Consider the following 16,134-nt stretch of genomic DNA (forward strand, 5'->3'; position numbering starts at 1 on the left):
CACATTTCCTAGAATTGTTGAAAACTATTATCATATCTGGTTTATTAAATCTCCCAAAAAATAGAAATTCAGACATCAAGTTTCTCCTGTACCGGAATATTAGCCATCGGGGGATTTTGCTCCTTCCTTTCTATTATCTAGACCTCAGAGGATTCTTTTGCGAAATGCCTGCAAAATGTTCACAGATTCTTTCATTCAATACATTATCTTTTTGCTAAGCATATGCAAGGATTTGTCCTTTCCAAGAAAACTATTGTAAAATTCACAGTATTTCAGAATAACTCTGGCTTGTTTAATCCAAGTTGGGCGGTATACACCTAGTTCAGGTTTTGCAGCTCCATCTTTCAGAAGCTCAAAGGCTACGGGAAGCCAAGAGTGAAGTCGAAACCAGCACACGATCGAGTTAAGCACATTCAAAGGCCCAAATACCGGTCCAGCCAGAAGCAGTAAAGTGAAGTTCCAAGGGAAGGATCCCAGATCTCTGCCTCTGTCCAGTGCAGTGCATGTCAATGCATCCCCCAAGGAGGCAGGGCTTCTTTAAGAAGTCAAGCTCAGGGCGGGGGCACAGCGCTCACGTGATGTGGCGCAGCTAGCAAGCTTGCGGAAGCCGCTCTGCGGGGCAGTAGCCGGGATGGTGCAGTTGTACAACCTGCACCCTTTCGGGTCGCAGCAGGTGGTCCCCTGCCAGCGGGAGCCAGAGCAGTTCTGCTGCGGGGGACCGGACGCGCTGTTCGTGGCTTCGGGCTGCAAGGTGGAGGCGTTCGCGGTGCAGGGAACAGAGCTGTGCAAACCGCGCTGCTCCTTTTCCACGCTGGGCAGGGTGCTGCGCATGGCCTATAGTGAAGCCGGTGAGGAGCGGCTTTGGGGCGGGGTTCTGGGTGGGGCTGGGGCTGGTGCTTTTCTGTAATAGCTGGGGGCGGTCTGCACCGGTCACGTAGTAAAGTGCTGAAGGCATTTTGTGCAGTTGTCATAGCAACCACAGATCAGCTGGAGCGCCTCGGTGGAGTGTTTACCTATTTTGCCTGAAATCTTGGGTCTGATCTTCCGAACCAAGGTTGTTCAACTAGTAATCTCAGCACCTGGGAGGTGGAGGCAGGAGGATCAGAAGTTTAAGGTCGTCCTCTGGTATTTAGTGAGTCCTGGACTAGTCCGGGCTACAGGTAATCTTGTCTCGAGGCAAAATATAAATACTCCTCACAGACATGGGTCTACTGTGGGAAGGGAATGCTGACTGATCCCTTCCATGTCTTGAATTAAAGGCGTGTGGCTGGGTTCCGCTTATGCCAGACCCTTAAAAACATCAATGTAAGAAATTTCAAACATTGCACTAAAGAAAGAGGAGGGAAAATGATATCCTAAAGTTCACGGTATGCTCTACCTCAAAAGTTATCCTAAACCATAGCTAGCCCTTTTATGTCTGTAAGTCACTATTACTTCTGAAAATTCTTAAATACATAGAGAGAGAGACAGAGAGAAAGAGAGGGGGAGAGAGAGAGAGAGAGAGAGGGAGAGGGAGGAGAGGGAGAGGGGGAGAGAGGGAGAGGGAGAGGGAGGAGAGGGAGGAGAGGGAGAGGGAGAGGGGAGAGAGAGGCCCCTCTCTTTTAAAGGTATACTTCTTCCAAAATTTGAGGCAATGGGTGGTTTTCTTGCCTGTCATTAGTGTTGATTCCTGGAGTCCTTGCATTGCTGCTACTTGTGCCTAAGAGTCATTTAGAAAGCTTACAAGAAAAACAAACAAACAAACAAAAAGCAACAACTCCCATTCCTGGGCAACACCTTTGGAAACAATGTTAAATTTCTCTGGAGTGAAGCTAACATTGGAGTGTTTCAAATGCTTAGCTGGGTTGGGTACTAATGACCTGAGCCACACTGACTGCAGGAGGCTAGCACTAAACTGTGATAACCTCATTAATGAAACCTGGAAGAACAAAAATGCTTTTGTAATCAAGTTGGCTGCCTTAAAGAACTTCAGAGTCATGTGGGATGGTATTAGCATCATGGGCCATATAACTCAAAGGTAGCTTTCAGTCCACAGTTGAACTTCAGCCTCTGAGCGTAACTTCTTTTAATCCATGCATGACCAAACATTAATAGGCTGACTCCTGGCTGTGCCTATGCCCAGAAAACCTGCCTTTGACTTCTCCTTTAGCCTTTTTTTTTCTTCCATATTCTCAGTATGTGGACCTGAAGATTTGTGTTCCCAGTGCCCAGTGTTCTCTGCTGTAGCAAATCTCTCCTTGTTTTTGTAGGTCTTCTACCCAAGCAGAAAGTATTTTCTTTTTCTTACTGTCAGGTCTAAAGGAAACCCCAAGCCCGAAACTCCAAAAGGCAGTCCAAATATCCAGAAATGAGGACTATAGGGGGATTTCTGGCAGTTGGATAAAAGCCAGCATTCCTTGTGAACTTGTGAAGCTGGTTCAGAAGGAGTCATTTCCCTTCCCTCCAGCAAAAGGGATGATGATTCTCAGATTAACCTGTGGTGCCTGTCAGCATGTCAGGGTTCAGCCTGGCCTCCAGGCTCCCTCAATCCCTACTCACAGGTACCTGTTACATCCTGGTGACCAGAAAGTAAAGTGAAACTGTAACTGGTGGGTCTAGGGTTGCAAAGGGTGGGGAGCTTTATGTCAAGTCACCTCAGGTACAAACAACTTATTAGTTAACTGAGACCATAGCCAGAGTTTGGGCTTCTGAAACTGCAATAGGGGTGGACTCCTAGCTCCTCTCTTATAGTAAGAAGTAAGCATTAGACATGGACAAAAGAATTTTTACAATCTTGAGGCAAAACAGGTACAGATTGCTCTTTACAATTCCCATTAACAAGGTATTTGACTAAATTGGTGTTTGAATTAGCTTATTGTTTCTCCTGTGCATTTCTAAGGGTGTTTACTGAAACTCTACACTTCTCTGGCACTGCCAGTTTCCCAAGGCAGGGAAGAACATGGAAGAATGCAAACAGAAAGTCACTTACAAACAGGTTCACAACAATTGTTGGTTATAAGTGGCAGGAGGTTTATCTAAGAGCTAACCCTTAGCTGCAGAGAGCCATTGAAAGCTGCTAACTTTTGGTCACAGACAGGGCTGCTGGTCATAAAGCAAGGAATGCCACTGGTAAAAGTTAATCTCTATACCAACCTACAAACACACCTCCAGAGAAGCTAGAAAACAAGGAGATCCCTAAGAGAGACATTCCTGGTCCCCCGGAGAAGGGGAAACAGACAAGATCTCCTGAGCAAATTGTGAGCATGGAGGGGGGGAGTTAGGAGAAAGAAAAGGGGAGGAGGGAGGGAGGAGGACATGAGGGACTAGGAAGACTGAGTTGAGTTGGAGAGCAAGAAAAGAGATTCCTTAATAGAGGGAGTCATTATATGTTTAAAGAGAAATCTGGCACTAGGGAAATGTCTAGAGATCCACAAGGATGACCCCAACTAAGAATCTAAGCAGTGGTAGAGAGGCTACCTTAAATGCCCTTCCCCTATAATGAGATTGATGACTACCTTAAATGCCATCCTAGAGCCTTCATCCAGTACCTGATAGAAGCAGAAACAGAGATCCACAGCTAAGCACTGAGCCAAACTCCTGTAATCCAGTTGCAGAGAGGGAGGAGTGATGAGCAGAGGGGTCAAGATCAATCTGGGGAAATCCACAGAAACAGCTGACCTGAGCAAGGAGGAGCTCATAGACCCCAGACTGATAGCTGGGAAATCAACATAGAACCGAACCAGGCCTCCTGACCGTGGGTGTCAGTTAGGAGGCCTGGGCAGTCTATGTGGCCTCTGGTAGTGGAACAGTATTTATCCCCAGTATATGAATGAACTTTGGGAACCCATTCCCCATAGAGGGATACTATCTCAGCCTAGCCCTTCCCCAAATGATGTGGCAGACTTTGATGACCCCCCATGCAATGCCTCATCCTCCCTGGAAAGCAGAATCGGGATGGGATGGAGGGTCGGTGAGGGGCATGAGAGGATGGGAGGGAGAGGGAACTGGGATTATTTGTAAAATAAGATTGCTTCTAATTTAAATAATAATACGTATATTTGAAATAAACATACATAGAAATATATAAAAAACATTAGTGTGTAACTGCTGACAGGGCTGTTGACTGTCAACTCCTACTTCTTTGTAAACTACATATTTACATTTCTATATTTCTATATTCCTATTCCCGGGTTCTTCATTTTCATATTCCTATTTTTGGACCCTTCATGACAGGAAGGGACTAGAGCAAGATAGAGTTTCCAGATGTCCTGTTCCTCTAGCCAGACTCTTTTCTACAGTTCTACCTCCACCACACTAAAGTCTCCAAAATTTAAATCTACCAGTGGATTAATGATTCATTAGGCCAGAGATCATGATCTAGTCATTTCTGGAAATGTTCTCACAAGAAACAATGAGAGCTATTGCTCTAAGGTGTTTCTTAGTTCAGTCAAGTTGAAATGATGAACCATTGCAAGAATATTAAGGAGAAAGTGCTAACAATTTAGAAGGTAAGTTTTGAACTTTTCACATCATCAGGGATAATGGAAATTGAATTTAGGGTGCATGTGTGATGTTAAGAGGAGGGATAACCAACAGATAGAGAGACCAGTAGCTAGGGCAGTGATGAAGGCCCTATTGCTGGACATGTGTTTATGAGGTTTTGTGGTTGGTGGGTCAGGAAAGTGAAGACCATACAGCTCTCCTTGTGTACTGAACCAGCACAAGGGATTCTTTAGCACTTTAGTACAAGTATACAGAACTAGTGCCCCCCCTCCCCACTCTGTGCCTATATTTAAAGGTGCACCAGGAGCATAATTGTTTTCAAAGTTAGGTCCTCCCTTTAAAGGTTATATGGAACACTATAAGTTTTTATTTCCTTTCTAACAGTTTGCAGAATGAGCATAAGCCTTTGAACTAATTAAGTACGCCATTTGTTGACTGTTGCTGAACTATAAAATTTGAAGAAAGATATTTATCCCGATGGGGTCATGTAAGGATTTACAGAGAACTTAACAGTGGGCTCCTGAGACTTGTTAAGGAGGCCTGCTTCGCAAGTGCTACTTCAGCATTTACAGAACCAGTCATTAATCTGAAATCACATACAATACAATGTGGATATGACCTACAGCTTGCAGATACATTATTTCATTTGTAAACATTATATATATTTATAGATAGATGAATTAAGAGATTTTGTTGTAACTAAACAAATATACTTATTTTAAAATGTTATTTACTAACTTAAATATAAAAAAATATAGGCAGTAAAAGGACAGTAGATGAATTAGATATTATCAAAATCAAAGATTTTGGGGTATGTATTCTACCAATAGGTGGAAAGAACTATTCAAAAGATTTGAAAAGGTATTTGTAAATTGGGGTCTAAAATATACAATAAGCTAATTTGGTGAGAGGAAAATCCATTAATTGATTTTTTTAATGAGCAAATGAAACTGGAGTGTATAGGCAACTGACCGAGCAAGTGAGGTGCTGGGTTTGAGCCCCAACAGCACACAGCTAAGGACTTGAATAGACATTTCTCTGAAGAAGACATGCCATGTCCAAAAGCATGCCAAAGGGACTCCGCATCCCTACTCATCGGGGAAATGCAAATTCAAGTCCCAGTAATACACTCAAAACCCACAGTATAGTTCGTATTTAAAAATTATCATAAAGCAGCTGGTTGTGATTGCATAAGCACCCAAGAGGCCAGGGCAGGAGGATCTTGGCGAGTTTGAGGGCATCCTGGGCTATGTAGTGAGTTCAAGTAGCGACTGGTATATATAGCGTGCATGACCCCTGAGGTGGTAGCAAACAGGAATGTATAAATAGTTTTGCTGGCCGTCTGAATTTCAGTTATCTAATTATGGTGGTAACTTGACAGTTTCTAATAATGTTTGCTCTGTGGCCCAACATAAATTTCCAACATAAAACAAATTATATAGGTATCGGCTTATTTGTTACAGAATAAAGTATAGTGGTAATCTTCCTACATTAATACGGGAATTGTTAAGTAGCTGTGGCACGTGTGCATATAGGATATTTTTACAGATATTAATATATCTGTGTGTTACGTTGGGATGGTGCGTGATGGATAGCCATGTATCCGCATGGAGGAAAAGATTTATTCACTGTTTAAATAATTGAAGGTTGTTTCTTTGACTTCTTCCCCCCAAGAAAGTTGCTAACCTGTGTGCTTGAGGTTGTTAATTCATAAAGCAGGTATTGTTACAACAAAATGTGATTATTGAGTTAAACATGAATTTAAAAATGGCACATTGTTAAATATATTAGTATGGTATATAAAGATGACAAAAAGCCTTTCTTGACCCATGTTTATATGAGAGAAAGTGTTTAAAGTGTTTTGAAGGGGGGAGGTCTTTATGTTTTCATTTTGTATTTAATAATTTTGGTTTCTATAAAGAATGTTACTTTTACAGTTAAAACAATCCCATATAATAAACAGTTAAAAGACTACTAACTTGGATTTATATTTTATTTGGTATCTCTAGTTTTAGCCTCCTTTTTATTTTTATTTTTATTTTTATTTTTTGGTGTTTTTGAGACAGGGTTTCTCTGTATTGTGTTGGAGGCTGTTCCGGAACTCGCTCTGTAGACCAGGCTGGCCTCGAACTCACAGATCTGCCTGCCTCTGCCTCCCAAGTGCTGGGATTAAAGGTGTGCATCACCAATGCCCAGCATTAGCCTCCTTTTTAGAGTTGTGACTTCTGTAGGAAGGGAAGGAGACGTCAAATGTAAATTCTGTTAAACTCAGAGTCCCTTAATTCCTACCTGAATTTTATAAATTACACAATATTGCTGCTACAACTTAGTAGAACTTTCAACTGTGATAAGAGTTAATAAAGTGGAAATTTTCTTTGTTATGTGAATAATAAAGGAGTTGTTGTAGGACACTCAGATGGGAAGAGACTGTATCTCAGAACTTCCATGGCTGACATCATTTAACACAGACCTCTGTCACTTAGAGGGCAGCTTTGTTCTTTTGAGTCAGTTATCCATATATTATACTATGCATCCCATTTTCAGGCAGCAAAGAAAGTGGTTGAATTTCCAAATCCAAATTCCAAATGCAATCTTGCTTCATTTTTTAGGAGACTATCTGGTGGCAATTGAAGAGAAAAGCAATACTACGTTCCTGCGTGCTTACCTGAACTGGAGGAGTACGAGGACTGAAACCTCCCGCGTGTGCATCCGGATGGTTGGGCACAGTGTGGAGGCGCCCTTCTGTGAAAGTCTTAGAGACCAGATGTCTATAGTTGAAATGCCTTTGTCGGAGGCTCCTTTGTGCATTTCATGTTGTCCTTTGAAAGGAGATCTACTTGTTGGCTGCACCAACAAGTTAGTCTTATTTACTTTGAAGTACTGTATCATTAATGAGAACTTCTCAGTGTTGGACTTTGAGCGTTCATTAATTATACACATAGAAAATGTCATTCCTGTTGAAATTTCTTTCTGTGTTGGGTATGTTGCTGTCATGTCTGACTTAGAAGTCTTAATCTTCAAACTGGAGTCAGACTCTACAAATGGAGAGAGAGCTAAACACCACCCACCAAAAACCAACAACCAACTGAAACAGAAGGAAGGTAAATGATGAATTTGACTTTCTAAAGAACCCCAGCATCTATAGTTTGCTGCTATTCTTATAGGTTTAGGTATTCTTATTACATTGGTTTGGGTTTGTGACTATCCATAGCTTATTCTGTTTCTACATCTATTTGTCAGTATGTGCGTAATGGAGCAATTGCTGTTAGATGAGGGGTTTCTAGAGAGAAAACAGTTGGTGTTCTTTTATTTTTTGAGACAGGGTCTCAATATGTTCCCAGCTGACCTGGAACTCACTTGGTTCAGGCTTGCCTCAAACTGGGGATCATTCTGTCTCAGGCTCCTGAGTCTAGGCATTATAGTTGTGAGTCCCTATGCCTGTCCTGCATGAGTTTCTAGTCTTGGCTGTCATATTCAATATTTAATGACATTGGATAGCATTGTCCTGGTTGCCTTTTTTGGTCCCCAACTTAAGTTAGAATTCTTAAAGAGTGAACTTTAATTGAAGTAGCATCTCTATAAGGCTGACCTCTAGGCAAATCTTGGGGGGCATTTCTTAATTATTGATGTGAGAGGACCCAGCCCATTGTGGGTGGTGCCACCTGTGAGCAGTGGTCCTGGGGTGTATATGAAAACAGGTTGAACAAGCCATGGGGAGCAAGCCAGTAAGCAGTATGCCTCTATGACCTCTCTGCATCAGCTGCTACTCAGAGTTCTGCTCTGACTGGCTCAGTGGTGGAGTGTGGTCTGAGAGTTGTGAACGGGAACAAACCCTTTGATGTTCAGTTGCTTTTGGTTATGATGTTGCATCACAGCAGTGGAAACATGAGGGCACATGCCATGTCCAGTGTTCATTCAGGCAGATGGTAGTACTTACAGTTGTTAAACTCTCAAATGTTATTTTTTAAGATGTCAGTAATGAAGCTTCACAGCTTGAATCAGAGGATTTTGTCATTTGCCTAAAACCCATGGAGCTTCTTGGTGAAAAATGTAAACAGTCTGGAATATCTGTTAAACTGGAGCCCACAGGATTGGCAGATGAAAACGTAAAATATTTAAGTGTACAGCACCTGCTGTATAGGTATGAGAGCACCTTTTATTCACCAGCATTTCTTATTTACAGGCCTGCTTAAAGTCTATGGAAGTTAGATCTGTCCTCTTTCTCTTCTTAAACCCACAGACGGTTTGCTCCCGATATTTCGTTCTATGCCTTGTCTGATAACATCAAGTTACATTCTCTTCAGCTGCTGCCTATTCACCAAACAGGTAAGTATAGTTGAGCTGTGGTGCAGAGAGGTGACAAGGCCCCGCACTAGAGGGAGGACCCGTGTGTAGGCATTAGATTTGGTTCTCCTTCAGAGTCTTCCCGAGGAGAGCAAAGTCACATTGGCTAGGAGAAGTGAATCAACTAGGAGGGTGTGACCAGAAAAAACTCAATTCCTTTTTTGTTGTTGTAGTTGTTTTGAAATAGTCTGTAGGCCCAGTAAAAGAAATTTGTGAGCACTGTTGGAGGAGAGATCTATCCAGGTTCCAGCTGAGTATGTGACAAAGTTTCTCTTCTTATTTTTATTTAAATTAGAAACAAGCTTGCTTCACATGTCAATCCCAGCTCCCTCTCCCTTCCCTCCTCCCCTGTGACAAAGTTTCTTGGGATGGCCTCATAAGCAAGGCGAGAAACCTGGTCTGAGTGGAAACTCATTCAGAACACTAGTTTTCAACACTGCTGCACATTACATTCACCTGGATGCTTAAAAGTACTGATATGGGAGATGTAGCCAGAGTCCCAAACAGTTCAATTAGGTCAGAATCAGAATCACCGGCATTATTTTAATTGAGGGTCTCAGATGATGACCCGTGGGTTCTAGGCTAGCCTGTGCTACATGGGACCTTCTATGAGAACAATGCTAGTGATTTTGATTCTGACTTAATAGGACTGTTTTGGACTCAGGCACCTGCATCTTTTAAGTACTCACCAGAAAAGCACCAAAATTGATACCAGAAGACTCTGCACTTGCTCATGATATGTTTCTGGAGAGATATAAATGTTGCTATAATCCAATGTCTTTATAATGTTATTTTTAAGTAAATATTGAGTAGCTACTGTTGTTGTGCTGAGTACTGAATAAAAGTAGGCAACATGCTTGTGCTTATGAAGTTAATTATCTAATGGTAAGATCAGATACTGATCAAATACTGACAAAAGTGTGGTATGGACCTAATGGCGACCATTGTGGCTTGTCAAAGTTCCAACATTTGAAACTGCAGACCACACTTTTCCAGCACCTTGTAACTTTCATTTTTAATGATTCTCAGTATTTGTTATGAGAGTTCCCTTATGCCTTTTCTTTTGAGAAATTTTGTGCGGGCTTTAAAGGACAAAAATGTGTAAAACAGCAGCCTCTTTAAAAAAATAGTTCACTGGAAAAAAAGTCCCTGTCACCAAGGAACCAGGCATCCCATTGTGCCTCCTAATTACACCAAGAACTGGAAAGTTAGAGATTTACTAGACACATCTGACCCCAAGCATGAAACTCCTACAATCCAGATCCCGAGTCTGAGGCCACTTGGGGGCAAGAGTTCAGTTAATAAATATAGAGAAGTCAGAATGGTACAGTACAGTGGGAAAAGAGCAAGACATCGGGACCTTCCACTTTTGGAGTGTGTGAGAGGAACAGGCTCGCATAGTAAGACTAAGACACAAAGGGACACACTTAGGGAGCAGCTCCATGATTACCCCCTTGAGGACGAAAATGCTCTGAAATTATAGTGGAATGTCTGGTCCCTGGGGAAGTCCTTTTCCCAAGTTCAGGCATTTGGATAAATAAGGGTCTCCATCCCTCCTGGGCCTTGAGGAAAGTTCCTGCTTGCTAAAAGCCGTCATTCTCCTTATGAACTGGCAGGAGGAACTTGTGCCCCTTCCTTGATGTAAGAGGGTTCCTGGTAGAGTTACTGAACTTCTGAGGACAATAGACATTTAGATACTAGCTTTGTTTTAGAAAAAAAATGCTATAATTAAGTTAATGGCTGCTTTTTGTCCATGAATCATTGAATCTGCTTTCAATCTTTCCTGTGGCTAAACTATAAAGTACAAAAGGTGTATTTCTTTTTCAATAAACACTGCTGGCAGCCATCCTGATTTACCGTCAGACTGTGCCTCCCTCCTCCTTTCCTTTGCAAACTCCACTCAGCTTCTTTGGTCCTGGACACCACTTTGCTACAGCAAGTCTCTGGCAAAATTAGACACTGGAATAATGCTCTATGGAATAATGCTTTTGCTCCTGGTAGCAAAAGCCATTAGCAAAAGACCCTGACTTTCTCTAGAGTCTAGGAAGGCTTCGTCTTGAGACTAGATCTGTAGGGTGAATTGTGCTGACTTGGGGATTCGGATGGGTTCCACAAAGGGAGGAGAAGAGAGTATTTTAAGTGGAGGAAGTTTCAAAGCTGGGCCGAGAATCTGTGTTTGAGGAACTGAAAGAGCCAAGAAGAGAGTGGAGTAAAGCAAAGGGGACGTGGTATGAGACTGCAGATCAGACGGGGCCCAGTCAGAGGGTCAGCTCTTTCATTCAGTGAGCCTCCCACAACAGCTGGAATAAAAAGTTCCAATCGTCCGTGGCCAATGTGACCTAACTCTGAACTCATCTTGTCTCAGCCTGACCTGTATACTGTTCTCTCTCCACAGCCGCCTTTCTGCCAGCCTCAGATATGGCAAGTCTCCTTGTCTGTAAAGTCTATTATTTCTTCTACCTAGACCTAGAATGTGCTTTTTCAGGTCCCGTGTGAGTGCTGTGTTCACACTATTTAGTGCACAACTCTAATGTCACCTTACCACAGAGGAGTGACTTCCCTGGTTCTCTCAGTTTGACTTACTTTTATTTTTAATTATATGGGTATATGTGAACCTGAATGTGGGCTTGCACATGTAAGTGGTACTGGCAGAGGCCAATGAAGATGTCCCAGGGGGTTATGAGTGTTATAATCTGATGTGAGGTGGGACCTCAGCAGATGCCATGGTGGGGGACAAACATGCCAGCAGGAAGAAATTATATGGGAAGGAAGTTTTTGCGGCGCCCGCGCCACAGTCAAATCCAGGGTATCAGGAAAAGAGAGACCAGACGTCCACTTGTTTGTACTAAGCATGTGCTGCCTTTATTGCCCAGAGAATGTGTGTGTGTGTGTCTTCATTGCAAGTACTAAGAGGTGTCTCTCTTGTAGGAGGGACGAGCTTTATATACAGGTTTATAGCACAGTGGAAAAACCCCAGGTAGAAGAGATCATGTTTTCTTCCTGCTGAATGTTGATGTCAGAGGGTCAAGGCCGGGGCAGTAAGCCAGGACTAGAAAACAGGAAGCACTTGGACTGGAAAACAGGTTGCACTTGTAGGCTGACCAGCAATTCACAGAGAGCCCGTGGGGTTGGGGCCCAACAGTTTTATTGGGGAAGGGAAGGGAGTGGAGAAGGGAAAGGGGGAAAGAAGAGAAAGAGACAGAGAGAGAGAAGAGAAAGAGAAGATACAGGAAAAGTCGTGCCTGCCCCTTTAGAGGAACAGGGGGTGGGGGATCAAGGGTGGGTGGAGTTTGCCTCTTAAAGGGACCTTTGCACTATGTATTGACATAGGATCCATTGGACCAGGGTATTGCCTGAGTGCATCCTGCCAGGTGACAGGCCAACATAATGCCTGAATCCTAAAAATGAGCCACCCAACTTGGTTGCTAGGAGCTGAACTCAGGCTCTCTGCAAGAGCGTCAAGAGCTCTTAATTGCTACGCTGTCACTCAGGCCCCTGGATCTCTCCATTCAGAAATCTCTCTTCACTTTAGTTTACTTGTTTGTTCCCTGTCCCAGTTCCCATCGCTAGAAGGTGAGGGCTCTGTGGAAGAAGTCACCTTGTTTTGTGCATCTCCCTAGAATCTCGAAGAGCAGCAGTGCAGGAGGCACCTAGGGAGAATGTATTGAATGCGCGAATGACTGTAGATGTGTGGTTTTGTTTGAGCTGGGTCCCAGCTGAGTGGGTATTTTAGAAGCGGAAGAATCTGGTAAGGTATTTCATAAGAGGAACCAACATATGTAAGCTGCAATATTGTCATGTGCTTAGAGATCAATTCTGTTTAGCTAGAGCTCAGATGTGTACTAGAAAGAGGAAATGGAGATGGCTTTGGGCTAGTGCAGAGTTGGACTTTCAGTATCAATGGGTATCGTAGAAGGAGGAATAAAACTTAAAAAAAAACAAAACAAAAAACTTTGGTTATGAAAAATTTGAAGCTTATTTAGATAGTGAGATAATACTGCAATAACTCCCCCATCCCAATCCACAATTTACCCATGGTAGTATCCTGCCCCATTCCCAGTTATTTTGATGAGTATTCTAACGTCTGTACATTTTCTACATAAATATCTCTCTAAACAGAATCTGAGGATGTTTTATTTTAACGAATTCAAGATGCTTCTCATGTAAAAATTCCATGCTGTTGTCAGGTCTCTTTTCAGGGTACTCGTTTTTCCTGACCCTCTAAAGATCCCTCCCCCAACACACAATCCATTTGTTTGAATGAGGTACATAAGCAAGTTAGATTTATCTCAGTTGATTTCTGTGTCTTATTTGGGGTTAACCTTCTCATTCTCTTTTTGCAATTTCTGTAGCAAGAAATTGGGCCTTTTACTGTAAAGCTTCTTATCAGAATTTTGCTGATTGAGTCTTCGCAGTATCATTTATCAGGTTCTCACTGTATCCACTGTGTTCTGCTGTGAGTAGTCATTCGCTCTCGGTCTGTGATTTTCAGTATGGTATTAACTGTAAGTTGCCCTTAAGCATTTGAAATATAACTTACAGAAACTGATATATACTGTAAGTATAAACCACAGACTTTAATGTTTAGTACTATAATCCAAAACATTTGTTTTTTTGTTGTTCATTGATTGTTGAAATGGCAGTGTTTTAGCTATGCTAAATTGCTGGACAATATTACTAAAAACCTTTTCCTGTTTCTTTTTACTTTTTGGAAACAGTAGAAAACTTTAAGTTGTAGATGTGGAATAATTACATTTTTATTGACCATGCCGATGTAGACTCAGGCTATTATTATTTGTTGTGCAAGCCCATGGTTACTGGTGAGCACTACAACATTAATAGCCATGGATGAGTGTGACTTAGTCCACTCGTTGTTGCAAAATGGTGCTTCCCTAATTAGCTCCTCCCCTTTACATGTCTTACTGTTCACGTCCCCTTAGCACCTCTGTGGTTCCGGATACAGTCGAGTCCATCTAGTCTTCACTGGAAAATCATGATGCTGATTCTCTCCGTTTGCTTACAAGCCTCAGGGCACGTCTCTCTCGCATTGTCTCCATTGCAGGTTTTCTTCCTGATGGAAAAAGTTTGTCTCAGGAAAAAGAGCTTCTGAGTCTCTTCTGTTTCTTCTCATTACCTCATGTGGGCTATCTGTACATGGTTGTGAAGTCTGTTGAGTTAATGTCAGTCTACTGGTATCCTGAGACGTCTCAGCAAGCGGTGCTCACACCACAGTTTTTGCACGTCATCACGAGGTATGGCTCTAACGCCGCTTGCTGCTCTTTGACTCACCTGCTTTTCTGTGAGTTTTCAAGCTGCTGCTGAAAACTTTGAGAATTTTATACCTGTTATAGTGGGCTTGTCAGGGTTAAATGTCTGGGCTCTGGCTTTGCCGTTGTGGTGTTCCCTTAGACTGGATTGGTAGTCTTGTAAAAGTTCTCCTGAAGCATGACTTCAATGGTACCACCACTTCTAATTTAATGCTAGCTACTCTTTGGTTTGGTTTAGTCTTTTTTTTTCCTAGTCTTGTTTTTTTTTTTTTTTTTTTGAGGCAGTGTTCTCCTTTTGTAGCTCTGGCTGCCCCAGAATTCACAATCTAGACCTAGCTGGCCTCTAACTCATAGAGATGTGTCTCTGCCTCCTGAGGGCTGAAAGGCATGTATCACCACACCTTTTCTCCTAGTTTTTAAGAGCTCATGTTTACTTCTCCAGGTTTCTAGTTTGTTTACAAAGTCATTCTTGTACTTTACAAGATGGATTTGGTAGTAATTTCTGAGTAACTAGTTTTTTAATCAATATTGCTATTGATTTAGATCACCATAACAGGTAACAGCCAGGTGTCTATGTGCCCTCAAAATATTCTTATGATTCTTTACCCTGCAGAATGACCCTGGGGTTGTAGAAAGAGGTAGAACCTCTCTAGAGGCCTCAGCCATCATGAACTGTTCTAATTTTCAAAGCAAGATGGTGAAGAGGCATTTCTGAAGAGTCCTTCTGTCTTTTAGTTTCATTTTATCGTTGATGTGTTTGTGTCATTTTGAGTTGGTCACACAGCATAATCGAGGCTGAAATTTGCTATGAGATTGTATGGTAGGCAGCAATCAGGACGCAGATTCTAATCAGGCTTCTAGCGGTCACCCATTCATACTGTGATCTGCTGTTAGGGGCATTTTGCTGTTAAGGGAGGATGTTAGTTCCAGCCTGGCCAGCCTGGCTCTCAAATGTGGGTGTACATCACAGTCAGTGCTTGCAATGGACTCCATGGGAATGAGATAGTCTACAACCATGCCTCAGGAACTCAGCGACTCTGTCTTTTCTGAGAACCAGACTAATTCACTGTCATGTGACAAGTCCTAGCACTGCCTCCGCCCTCTGCCATTGCTGTTTGCCAGTGAAACCCTTCCCACCATGGTGGACACGTAGGTTCTCGAACCCCTCCTTGCTCAGTGGCATCTCCCTTCTTCCCTAGCCAAAGCCTACAGTGTTTCACGGTGCGGTGTAGCGCAGCAGTGGCTCACGAGGAGGACCTGTACATGGATACTACGTTGAAGGTTGGAGCTGGCGTCTGATGACAGTAAAACCCTGAGCTCAAGGGAGCACATGGATGCTTGCAAACTTGTTCTTAGACCTAAGCTTGGCAAAGACTAAGGGCCCAAGAAGGCCTTATTCATTATGCTGGCTAATTTTAAGTCACTATGACATAGGCTAGAGTTGTTTGAGAGGAGGGAAACCCAGTTAAGAATGCCCCCGTAAGATCAGACTAGAGGCAAGCCCGTAGAGCATTTTCTTAGTTAGTGATTGATGTAGGAGGGCCCGGGCCATCATGGTGGTGGTGGGGTATCCCTGAGCAGGTGGTCCTGGGTTCTTTAAGAAAGCAGGCTGAGGAAGCCATAGGAGTGAGCCAGTAAGCAGCTCCCTCCATGGCCTCTGCCTCAACTCCTGCGTACAGGTTCCTGCCTTGCTTGAGTTCCTGTCCTGGCTTCCTTCAGTGATGGGCTATAACGTGGAAGTGTAAGCCAAATAAACCCTGTCCTCCCCATATTGCTTTTGGTCATGCTGTTTCATTATAGCAATAGTAACACTAATTAATACATCTATTAAATTTGAAGTTCTGGATAGAAACTAGTAAGCATTTCTGATGTGTGATTTGACAGTTTTTAAGCTTGTTTCAAAGTAGATGACATGCATAGGTTAGTAGTCTAAAGAACAGGAACTGGGTGGAGGATTTTTATCAAATGCACAGACTGATTTTGTCCGTTTGTCTTTAAAGACAGGGTCTCATGTTTCTCAGGTTGGCCTCTAACTCATTTT

The 16,134-nt window shown here is 42.7% G+C and overlaps 1 protein-coding gene across 2 annotated transcripts; it reads left to right on the forward strand.

Moving 5' to 3' along the window:
- Nucleotides 1-580: 580 nt before the first annotated feature.
- On the forward strand, nucleotides 581-15,721 carry LOC110339913 (Hermansky-Pudlak syndrome 3 protein homolog). 2 transcript variants are annotated; one of them, XM_040740979.1, is made up of 6 exons: nucleotides 581-848; nucleotides 7,092-7,583; nucleotides 8,452-8,623; nucleotides 8,723-8,808; nucleotides 13,889-14,078; nucleotides 15,293-15,721. In XM_040740979.1, the coding sequence occupies exons 1-6, from the start codon at nucleotides 632-634 to the stop codon at nucleotides 15,390-15,392; spliced, it is 1,257 nt and encodes a 418-aa protein (XP_040596913.1). In that variant the 5' UTR covers nucleotides 581-631; the 3' UTR covers nucleotides 15,393-15,721. The 2 variants fall into 2 exon arrangements, with proteins under 2 accessions (XP_040596913.1, XP_040596914.1); XM_040740980.1 differs by lacking the exons at nucleotides 13,889-14,078; nucleotides 15,293-15,721 and adding an exon at nucleotides 9,474-10,688.
- Nucleotides 15,722-16,134: the final 413 nt, after the last annotated feature.

Source organism: Mesocricetus auratus, unplaced genomic scaffold (assembly GCF_017639785.1).
Source record: "Mesocricetus auratus isolate SY011 unplaced genomic scaffold, BCM_Maur_2.0 contig_13239_pilon_obj, whole genome shotgun sequence".
Taxonomy (NCBI): domain Eukaryota; kingdom Metazoa; phylum Chordata; class Mammalia; order Rodentia; family Cricetidae; genus Mesocricetus; species Mesocricetus auratus.